The 12,187-nt window shown below is 38.1% G+C and overlaps 1 protein-coding gene across 1 annotated transcript in view; it reads left to right on the forward strand.

Annotated features, from left to right (window-relative positions):
• Nucleotides 1–11,407, forward strand: part of WDPCP (WD repeat containing planar cell polarity effector) — a 288,768-nt gene extending 277,361 nt beyond the window's left edge. The window contains exon 17 of the mRNA XM_049784760.1: nucleotides 11,318–11,407. Coding sequence (XP_049640717.1) covers nucleotides 11,318–11,324 — 7 coding nt within the window. The 3' untranslated portion in view covers nucleotides 11,325–11,407. The remainder of the gene's footprint in view (nucleotides 1–11,317) is intronic.
• The last annotated feature ends 780 nt before the right edge of the window (nucleotides 11,408–12,187 follow it).

Below are 12,187 nucleotides of genomic sequence, written 5' to 3' on the forward strand. Positions count from 1 at the left end.
GTCAGTTGTGGATGATGACATCACACCTTTGTAGCTAGAGATCTTGTTATTTGCATAGGACAAAGGCTAGGAGAGAACTTCCTTTTTTTTTTTTTTTTTTTTTTTTTTTTACAGTTCTAGAAGTTCTCTTCCATCCCTGTTGTTGTAATCAGTCTTCCACAGTTAGTGGTCTTGATATTTGCTCAGAGCCTAGGATAGAGTCTTTCAGTATGGTTGCCTAAATTCTGCTCAGTTGCAGTTGTCAAAGTCTGACTTCTGGAATTAGAGATCTTGGTTTCTATACAAATCCTAGGCCAAAGCCTTGGCTAGGATCTTTCTCATTGATCCCTCAATTGATTCTGCCCAGTCCATGTTTGTCAAGGTCAGTCTTCTGTAGTTAGCGATTTTGGTTTTTGCATAGAGCAAAGGCTTTCATGTCTCCTGACAGCATCATACCAGTAGGTGATGAAATGATGAGAGAGGGCAACCCTCTCTTAGTTCAAGTTGTTGTCGTCTCCTCATGTCAGGGTGTCATGTCAAAACTGTTGCAAGTTGGTGCCAGAGTGGTATTAAGAATTTCCCAGGGAGGAATTTGTTCCTGGTGCTGTTCCTGGGACCTGTGTTGGTTCCACGTCTGGGATCTGGGGTTCTGAGTTGGACAGTCTTTGTCCAATCACATGGAGAATAAGTTGGGTCCACATGGCATATGCTCAAGGTGGGAGGCCTCCTGTATATATGGCTTCTTATCCCTAGTAGATAAGAGTTTGTTTCTGTGTATAAGATTTCCCCTTATTTAGAGTGCCTAGGCAAAAGGGGATGGGGCCAAGTTATATTGTTGGTAGAATTGGGGGTAAGAATGATAGTCTACACCTTCTCTGTGCCTGGTTTTGACCTGAGCTTTTATCCCAGGCAAGACTTTTTCTTGTAGGTTTTCATACCTAGCAGAACCAAATCTGGTGAAGTTGAAGAGAAGAAAAAGTGAAAGAAAGAAAGAAAAAGAAAGAAAGAAAGAAAGAAAGAAAGAAAGAAAGAAAGAAAGAAAGAAAGAAAGAAAGAAAGAAAGAAAGAAAGAAAGAAAGAAAGAAAGAAAGAAAGGAGGGAGGGAGGGAGGGAGGGAGGGAGGGAGGGAGGGAGGAAGGAAGGAAGGAAGGAAGGAAGGAAGGAAGGAAGGAAGGAAGAAAGAAGAAAGAAAGAAAAAAGAAAGAAAGAAAGAAAAAGAGAAAAAGAAAGAGAAAGAAAGAAGAGAAAGAAATTTTTATATATGCATATAATAGAGGAAATAATCAAATTAAATTTAGAAAAATAATGAAAGAAAAAATGCTGTTTAAGAGTTTAACTTATATTTGGGGTTAAACAGATTAGGGGGGTATTGTAATAGAGGTAATAAACACATAAAAGAAAAATAGGCTTCCCATTTAGGTCTTTTGAGATTTTCTTGTGGGGGGTGTAATTCAGAGGACTTTTTCATCACGTGTCTTGTTGAATTTGAGCAATTTTTTTGCAGCCATAAGGGATCTGGTAGTGTCCTTGTGCTGGGGGTCCTTCTGGGGCTTAATTGGTAGCATGCAACAGTCCATAATTAGGGATTAGAAGAGTAGGAAGAAGGGCCATAAAGCATGAGTCAGGAGGAGTGTTGGTTGTAGTTTCTTGCCGAGGTACAAGATGTGGGACTGTGATGGTGTCCTTTCGGTTTGGGAGTTGGGTGGTGGTTTATTGGGTTGGAAGGTTGGTCTCAGTACCTAATGAGTTGAGGACTGAGGGTGTAGAGGGTTAAATAAGGAAGGATAATGGGTCAGGGTTGAGGGATGAAAGGATAGAAGGATTTCTGATGGGGGGAGGAGGGATAATATGTAGGAAGGGCTATATAAACTTTAGACATGGCTTGTTTACATTTTGTTTAACAATCAGAGAGGAGTCCATTGTCAACAAACTCATACCCACATAAAGACAGACATTAGAGTTCTATTCTTAGGTTGTTGTTGGAGGCCTGGCCCTCATAGGCTGGGCCTGAGATCTTAAAAAATAATTGGATTCAGACGAGATAAATAATTGGCTAAGATATGGATTAGGAGAGAAAAAGGGAAAAACAAAAGATAAGAGAGAGAAGAAAAGAAGACTAAGTAAATACGGTGAAATTAGGTTGAAAAAGGTTGGGCTGGTGCGTCGTCAATGTTGAAGGGTTTTCCACATTCAAGGCTCTTCATCACTGACGAGGGTGGTCTTTGCTCGATAAAGGTTTCAGGGTTATATAGTGGTGGGAGCTTTTTAGTATAAGCACAGCTTTCATGTCTACAGTACTAAGTAATGTAGTGAGGGTAATAAGTTGTAGCTACCTGAAGTAGCCTCATCCACTTCATCTTAAGTATAGAGGTACCTTTCCTTAGGAACAACTGACAGTGAGGGCTTTATTTAACATAGATTGAATTAAATTGAATTTATTTAGCATAGAAGAATAAAGGAGAGAGGCAGAGAAGTAGAGAGAAAGAGAGAGAAGAGAGAGAAAAATGAAATAAAAAAGAAGTAGTGGTTTGCCAAAACGTGTTCAATGAGTGGGACCTGTAACATAAGTCTGTGTTGTACCATTGAGTGTTCCAGTGGTCTGGATGATCATATGCTTTGGGACCTCATAGAAGACATAAACAAAAGGAAGTGAGTAAATTAGAGTATTTTATCAAGACATAGTCATAGTGAACACTGTATATGATATCTAATATGATTGAACACTGAAGTTTATAATTAGGGTATCCACCGTTTGTTTCCAAGGCCCGCTGTGGACAAAGAAGGTGAAGGGTTATTTTATACTTGGTAAAATTAAGGCATATTGTTAGTATTCACTGTAGCAAGAGTCCCAGGCTTCCAATCCTGTTCTGCATATGGTTCTGTGGATACATTAGGACTTTATTTTAGACCATTGTAGATAGAGGTTAATTGCCTACGTGTTCACTCTGAGCTGTCGTTTCTGTTGCTGGTTTATTTGGGCTATAATGGGTGTTGGCGTCTTTGTGTTGCCCCCTTTCCATTTCATTTGAGCATTTCTCCTTGTTTTAAGCTGGCACCTACAGTGTTTGGAATTTCTACCCTTTCAACCCTTGTATTTGTTCATGTATTGCTATATGCAAATGTTATGTATATTCTAAACACCTTAAAGAAGTGTTTTCATTGTGTATTTGTCCTTCTTCTGGCTTACTTCGTTTAGCATAATATTTTCAAGATTCATCCATGTTGCTGCAAAATCCATGATTGTATCACTTCTAACTGCTGTGTAATATTCCATTGTGTATAAATACCACATCTTCATGATCCAATCATTTGTTGTTGGACATCAAGGTTGGTTCCAAATATTGGCTATTGCACTGAGTGCTGCGATAAATAGTGGAGTGCATACATATTTTGGGATGAATATTCTTCCATCTTGGGGGTAGATACCCAGCAGTGTGATTGCTGGGTTATATGGCAGCTTAATTCTGAGTTTACTAAGCACCATTCATACTGTTTATCATAGGGGTCGGACCACATCCCTGCTAACAGAGATTAGTCCTGCTATTTTCTATATGTGCCATCCTCACTGGTGTAAGGTGGTACATCATTGTTTTGATTTGTTTTTCCCTAATGATGAGTGATGGTGAACATGTTTTTACGTCTCATGGCCATCTGTTGGTCTTCCTTGGAATATGTCTATTCATATTTACTCCCCATTTTTCTATGGCTTTATTAGGTTTTGTGGAGCTCACCTTTCTGAGTGCTTTGTATATCCTAGATATCAACCCTTTATCTATTGTGTCAAGTGTGAAAAAAATTTTTCATTCTGTTAGCTGTCTTCTGGTTTTAGCCAGTGTTTCTCTTGCCATACAGAAACTCTTTAGTTTGATGTAGTCCCATTTATTTAGGTTTGATGCTATTACTCTTGCTATTGGCATTCCATCATTAAAGACTTTTGGGGGGTATAAGTTTTGGAGTGTTCTACCTTTTTTCCCTTAATGAACTTTATAGATTTGGGCTTGATTTCTAGATCTTTAATTCATTTTGAGTTGATTTTTGTGTAGGGTGTGTATGGATCAATCTTTAGTTTTTGAAGAGTCTGTCTTTGTTCCATTTCAGGTTCTTGAATCCTTTGTCAAATATTAGTTGACTATATATTTGGGAGTATATCCCTGGATATTTTGTTCTAACCCACTGGTCTGATACTCTGTCTTTGTTCCAGTACCATGCTATTTTGATGACTATGGCTTTATAATAAAGCTTCAGGTTAGGTAAAGAAATGCCATCCAGTTTCTTGTTTTTCAGTATGGATTTGGCTGATCTAGGTCTTTTGTGGTTCCAGATGAACTTTATAATTGATTGTTCTAATTTCTTAAAAAATGATGTCAGAATTTGGATAGGGAATGCATTGAATCTATATAGTAATTTGGGTAATATAGTCATTTTGATTATGTTGATTCTTCCTACCCATGAGCAGGGCATGTTCTTCTATTTCCTTAGGTCCTCTTCAATTTCTTTCTGAAGTGATTGGAAGTTTTCATGGTATATGTCTTTCACTTCTCTTGTCAGGTTGATTCCTAGGTACTTGATATTTTTAGGCACTATTTTAAATGGGATCGACCCCTTAAAGACTTTCTCCTCTACTTTGTTATTGTATAGAGGAATGCTATTGTCTTTTGTGTATTGATTTTGTAGCCAACCACTTTGTTGTATTGTTTATTGTTTCTAGGAGTTTCTAGGCTTGTTGTTTCTAGTTTTACTGTGGACTCTTTAGGGTTTTCTATGTATACCATCATATCACCTGCAAAAAGAGATAGTTTGACTTCCTCTTTCCCTATCAGATTCCTTGGATTTCTTTCTCTTGTTTGATAGCTATTGCTAGTACTTCTAAAACTATGTTGAATAAGAGTGGAGAAAATGGCAGCCTTGCCTAGTTCCTGACCTTAGTAGAAATGTTTTCAGTTTTTCAACATTAAGGCTAATGTTGGCTGTGGGCTTTCTGTAGATAGCTGTAACTATCTTGAGGAGAGTTCCTTCTAACCCTATTTTGCTGAGTGTTTTCAGCATGAATGGGTGTTGGATTTTTGTCAAATGTCTTCTCTGCATCGATTGATATGATCATGTGGTTTTTGTCTTTCTTCTTGTTGATTTGATGTATGATGTTGATTGATTTGCGTAAGTTGAATGATCCTTGCTTCCCTGAGATGAAACCCACTTGGTCTTAGTGTATAATCTTTTTGATGTATTGTTGGATTTGGTTTGCTAAGATTTTGTTTAGGATTTTTGCATCTATATTCATTAATGAGATTGGTCTGTAGTTTTCTTTCTTGGTAGTGTCTTTGCCATCCTTGGGAATGAGTGTAATATTCTCCTTGTAAAAGGAGTTAGGAAGGATTCCTGTCTTTTCAATGTTTTGGAAGAGCCTGTGGATCAGTGGTTGTAATTCTTCTTGGAATATTTGATAGAATTTACCTGTAAAACCATATGGGCCTAGACTTTGGTTCTTGAAAGGTTCTTTTTTAATATCTTTATTTAAACACCTTGATTAAAAACATGTAGTTGGGTTTTAGTCATATAAAGAACATCCCCCTTCACCAGTGCAACATTCCCTTCACCAATGTCCCAAATCTCCCTCCTTCCCACCTCTCCCCCTCCTGTACTCTAGACAGGCTTTATACTTCCCTCATTCGTTCACATTGTTATGCTAGTTCTCAATATAGTTATTTCATTGGGGAGTTTCTTAATTACTGTTTCAGTTTTCTTAGCTGTGTTGTACTGTTTACACTTTCTACATCTTCCTTGTCAAGTTTCAGAAGATGATATTTTTTTCAGAAATCTGTCGATTTCTTCAGGGTTCTCTAGCCTAGCTGAGTACAGTTCTTCACAATCCTCCTTCATGATGTCTTGGATTTCTTGGGGTTCTGTTCTAATCTCTCCCATTTCATTTGTGATTCTTTATATTTGGGTGTTTCCCCCACCTTTTTTTGGGGGGGGGTGAGTCTTGTCAGCATGTTGTCTATCTTGTTTATTCTTTCAAAGAACCAACTCCTGGTCTTACTGATTTTTTGTATTGTTTTCTTTGTTTCTGTTGTTTATTTCTGCTCTGGTTTTTATTATTTCTTTTCTTCAGGCTGTGTTTGGGTTCTTTTGCTGCTGCTTTTCCAGATCCTTAAGATGTCCTTGTAGACTGTTGATTTTGTCATTTTCTTCTTTCCTGACGTAGGCCCGTATTGCTATGAGCTTCCCCTAATTACTGCTTTTGCTGTGTCCCACAAATTTTGACAATTTGTTTCATCATTGTCATTTGTCTCAAGGAATCTTTTTTTATTTATTCCTTGATTTCCTCTTTGATCCAACTGTTGTTGAGTAGCATGTTCTTTAATCTCCAGGTGTTGGATTTACTCCACAGTTTCTTTTTATAGTCATTCTTGATATCTTTGCATAATGATCTGAGAGGGTGCCTCTAATAATCCTTATATTTGTGACTTTGTGCATGTTAGATTTATATCCTAGGGCAGTGATGGCTAACCTTTTTGAGCCTGCGTGCCCAAACTACCGCACAATGCCTGGTCCTCCCATTGGCCAGTCTGGCCCTGTTGCCAGGTGAGCTGCAAAGCAGACACTGACACACTCGCCTCCCGCCATGCCACATATCTTAATATCTGACCCCTTTCTGTGTGCCAGCTGCAAGGCCTTTGTGTGCCACCGCTAGCACGTGTGCCATAGGTTCGCCATTGAGGTCCTAGGGCATGTTCTATTCTAGAGAAGTTTCTATGTTCACTTGAGAAGAATGTATATTCTGCTTTCTTTGGGTGGAGAGCCTTGTATAAGTCCATTAGTCCTATTTCCTCTAATTTTTCATTTAGGGTTCTTATGTCTTTGCTAGCTTTCTGCCTGGTGAATTTGTCTAGTGTTGATAGTTGCATGTTAAAATCTCCTACTACTATCACATTACCTTCCATATGTTTCTTTAGGTTTGTGAGCAAATGCCTTACATATTTTGCTGGTTCTATAGTCGGCGCATAAACATTGATCAGAGTTTGTACTTCTTGATCTAACATTCCCCTGATCAGTAAGTAGTGATCCTCTTGGTTTTTGAGCACTTTCTTGAGGTTGAATGCAATTTGATCTGATATAAGGATGGCTTTTCCAGTTTTTTTTGTTTTCTATTGGCTTGGATGATTGATGTCCAATCTTTTATTCTAAGTCTGTGTCTATCTTGTTCTGTTAGGTATGTTTCTTGCGGGCAGCAGATATCTGGTTTTTGTTTTCTGATCCAACCCTCTTTTCTATGTCTTTTAATGGGGGGATTTAGCATTGGCATTTAAGGAGATTATTGATAGAGTGGGTTGCTGTGCTATTGTATTGAATAGAGTGGTTATTGTTACAATTGGGGGGAATGGATTGTGTAATACATCTTTGAGTAGTTCATTTAGAGTTGGTTTGGTTAGCACAAATAGTATATGAGTTCTTTCATGTCAGAAAATGTTTTTATTTTTCCCTCCCATATGAATGAGAGTTTTGCTGGGTAGTGGACTCTAGATTGAAAGTTTCTGTCATTCAGTAGTTTGAATATGTCATTTCACTGTCTTCTCTCTTTAATTATTTCAAACGGGAGATTTGATTTGATTCTTATATTTCTTCCTTTGTACTTGATTTTTTTTCTCCCTATTATTTAGGAATTTATCTTTCTCTTTAATGTTGCCATTTGCATTACTATATGTCTTGGTGCTGGTTTATTAGGGTCTATTATATTAGGGACTCTTTTTGCTTCTTGGATTTGCACCGTAGCCTCTTTTCAGAGGGTGGAAAAGTTTACTACTATTAGTTCTTCCCCTTTCCCTATTTCCTCCCCTTCTGGTATTCCTACAATCTGTAGACTATTTCTTTTGTCTTTGTTTCTTAAATATCTAACATTTTCTTCCAATGCTTTGCCTCTTATTTCCTTATTGGCTTCTGTGTCATTTTTGATTTGTAGTTTTTCTTTAAGTTCTTCTATGTGATTCTCCAGTTGTGTAATTCTGCATTGTGGCTTGCTAAGACGTTTTTTATTTCCTTTAATTCCATTTGTATGGATTCTCTCATCTGCTGTAAAAGTTCATCTTTGATTTGGTTGATTTGTTCATCTATAGATTTTTTTACCTCACTGGCAAGTGATTCCTTGATTTCTAATCCCATGGTTTTCAATGCCATTCTTATATCCTTGGGCCCATGCATTTTGTGGACTTGGAAACTTGCTACAATTTTTCTCCATATCCCCTGCTGCTAGTGTTTCCTTACTTTCCCCATATTTATTTGCATTTGTGGGCTTAAAGTGTTCTGCCCTTGTTCTCAGCCCTCCTTTGTCACCTGTGATCTGTAGCTGGGTCCCTACTCTGGCGTGTGGACCTAGGTGGAGTTGATGACAAGATCTCTGAGGTTTGACCCTGCCCCCAGGCCTCCTCCCTCCAGATACCTGTGAGAATGTGCAGGCCCCAAGCCACCACTGGTAGTCCGGTCTCAGCCCTTCCCCATCACCTGGGAAAAGTGTGTGCTGCTCCTGCCTGGATCCCTGACCCCAAGCATGTGCAGACTATGGACCCAGTGGCCCGTTCTCAGCCCTCCCCCATTACCTGGGAAAGGTGCTTGCTGCTTCCACCTGGGTCCCCAAGCGTGCAGACTATAAACTGCACTTTCATTAACCAATTTGTTGCTCATTATTTTTATGAAAATAAGTATTGCCAGAAAGGCATCTGTACTTGTATTGTAGTACTTTATTGGAGCATTGTTCACAATAGCCAGAATATGGAAACAATGCAAGTGTCTGAAAGCGGATGAGTGGATAAAGAAACTAGTACATCTATACAATGCTATGCATCTGTTAGAGAAAATGAATTCATTGATGGATATTAAGAGTATTAAGCTAAGTAAAATGAACCAGACAGAGAGAGATAAACACAGAATGATCACACTTCTTTGTGTGGGATATAAAAAACACAGTATGGTAATAGTACTCAAAGACAATAGAGATAATCCTTCTCCCTAATTTGGCTCTATCGTTTGAATCTTTTGTATCTTTTGGCTCTTCTCCTGATTTCAACTCTATCTTTTGAACTTATTACCTTTTACTTTGAACACTTGTTTTCCCTTTAGGTAATCTTTACCTTACCTTAGCCTGACCTTACCCTGGTCCCAGACCCAGCACTCTCTCCCTCTCATCCTCTCTGTCTCACTCTCCCAGCCTCGGGTCCCTGTGCTTCTCTATTTAAAAGGCTTGAAGTATCTGGTCAGAGTCTTGCCTGCAAAATTCCTATGGAGCTGGCAGCACCGGCCCTCCCTGGCAGTTGACTCTGGGGATATCCCTTTGGGACCCCTCATTTAAAGAAAAGGATCTCAGAGGAATAGCACAATAACTTAAAGCATATGCCTTCCAAGCATATGGTCATGAGTTAAAAATCCTTAGTATCCCACTTATACCAAGAGCAATTCTGGAACCCCTCTGCTACCTGTGATCCTCAGTGTAGCAAGCAATTTCTGGCTGCATTTAAACCAGATATATGCAAGTACTACAAAAAAAGGGTTATGATCTCTGACAAACACCACAACTAATAAGATGCATGAGTACCATGGCCAGGATATGTTACCCACATTGAGCAAGTATGTAGAAACTACAGAGATCCCTGGAAAGCCTCAATTTGTGTGTCTCAAATAAATGCATGACTCCCCAATGAACACTGCAACTAAAGCAGTATAAGCCATAGTGAGCCCAACACCTGAGTGTATGAGTACCACAGTGTAATATGACACCTAGTAAGCACAATTAACTGTCTCGGCACCACAGCTAGGCATGTTTGCAATCCCTGGTCATTGCAGTAATAATATCAAAATCAACAAAGGAAAAGGTGAGGTCATACTAAATTAAATATTGTTAAGAAGAAGGAAGATTGGAGAGGAGCAGAGGGGTTAATAGTTATCTCTATAGCTCTTGCTATAGCTAAATTGCTAAGTTTACTTGCTTCAGAAAGCACTTACTGCTATCTTACTTGCCTGCACTATATAATGATTTATTATCAAATATTGCAAATGGCCCCTGAACCCTGCCAAAAATAGCTCCTGGGTACTGCCAAGTATGGCCCACCCATATCCCCAAGCCTCCAAAGCAAGTCAGATAATATAACATTTTAGATAGTTTGATAACATCAACAAGGTATTTAATGACAAAATATTTTGATGAACCTCAAAATATAAGTAAGTGTAGGGAGAAATAACCATGGACATAAGATGTACTAAAAAGTTCATAATGGTGGTTATAATGCAATGTTATTTCTGCCTCATAATCGGTATGTCAAAGTCAAGCAATTTTGTAAAGTGCAGGTATGCAGTAGTAGTAGTACCAGATGCCTCATCTTCTAGTGGCTTGCATGAAAGGATAAGCCAAATACTTTTCATTTCTATGTATGTATGACACATTGAAATTACAGTCTTGGAACAAGCCTGGTTCAGTAATTGGGTAAAGAAGACCCTGTTGATCTTGATAAAAACATGTCATATGAGAGACATTCAAATGTCAATTAAAATGCTATCCAAGTTGCAAACTCAGATGAATCAACTTACTAGGAAATAATCACCACTGCCTGTTATCCTCACAGAGATCATTAGAAAGTATGTACTTTTTGATGAAGATGTATATATAACATTACTGTGAATAATTCTTAATCTTATGCTCCTTAGAATAAATAATTGACCATAATCTAATTAAACATCAATATCTTAATACTAAGTCAAAGGATAATAAATACAGGAGGCAGTACAGTTCTGTTAAGTAACCAAAACATTCAACTGGCATTATTCAAACTCTGGTAAACTCTGTTGAACTAGTAATGCAGTTTTAAAAATTAAATTGTCACATGAACAAGTATTAAGGAATCTATATTGACTCTTTAGAAAAGTAATAAAATGAAATGTTAAATGTATGAGTTGTGTTTGGCTATTAGCTTTAAAGTTATTAAAATCTCTCATTACTATATTAGCCAATATGAGTAATGATAACTGAAGATAAAATAATTATAAAATGCTGTAACATCAGTATACTTATATCTTACCAAAGAGTTACTAGTGTTTATTTCCACTTAAAAACATCAACTTGTATGAAAGGTCTTTAAGGTACCAAGATGTGGTACAAGGAATACACTGGACTGACCCATGAAAGTATCTTAATTCTTGTACTATCACTTGATCCCCAATCCAGTGTTCCAGATAATACTCATCATAAAATATTATTTTACTATTGTTGATTGTAGACATATTTTCCATTTATGTATATATATTCTAATTAAAAAGTACCTTTCAATAATATTACTTTTTCTTATACTTTCTTCAGGATGTGACTTTCATCAGGATGATATCACCATTTAAAATGCCAGACTCCTGAAGGGATTGGTGCTTGAACATTGTAAAAGTGAAATTCAATCATGAATAAACTTGTAACTCTGTGTCCATGATGATTCAATAAATTAAAAAAGAAAAAAATTAAATGTCTCAATCTATACACAGACACATCCCACAGCTGCCACTATGTCAGTGCATCAGCCAATTCCATATACTCATTTTATTCTAAATAGAGATGTAAACAAAGCTGCTAAAAATCATGGGTCCATCATAAGTACACCAGTTTCATAGTTGAAAACTGGGGTAATCTCAGGAGGAGAGGCAGATTAAGTCCCTGCCCTGGCAAGACCTCAGCAGCTACACCCACAACCCCCACTCACTGCCACACCAATGGCCCAACTTCTCTGCTTTACCACTAATCTCTGCAGAGACACCTACCTAAGGAAAACTTCAGGTACACCAGTATTTGGGCTGATAACTATAGGATTTTATCAGAATGAATGAAGGCAGCTTCTCCTTGCCCTTACACACTTTTATAAGACCTGACAAATCTCATAGCCACTGCCCTATCAGTTCAGAGGGCAGTTTCTTAGACTTATTTTAATGGCTGCTGATTCTTAGTAGGTAGTCTGGTTCAGGCTTTCTCAGAATGGCTGGAGGTAGATTCCTTTTTATGCATGAAGCTACAGCAGCGAAGAGCCGAACCCTACACCCTTCTACAGAAATGGCCCAGCTCCTCACCTAAACTCAAATAGTAGCAGCTGAACCTTCTCAAGTGGGACCAGAGTAAGGGCTGCAAACTCTGGGATTATTTTCTGAATGGGAATGGACTGACCTCCCATATATCTACCCCACCGCTGGA

Source organism: Suncus etruscus, chromosome 12, assembly GCF_024139225.1.
Source record: "Suncus etruscus isolate mSunEtr1 chromosome 12, mSunEtr1.pri.cur, whole genome shotgun sequence".
Classification (NCBI taxonomy): Eukaryota; Metazoa; Chordata; class Mammalia; order Eulipotyphla; family Soricidae; genus Suncus; species Suncus etruscus.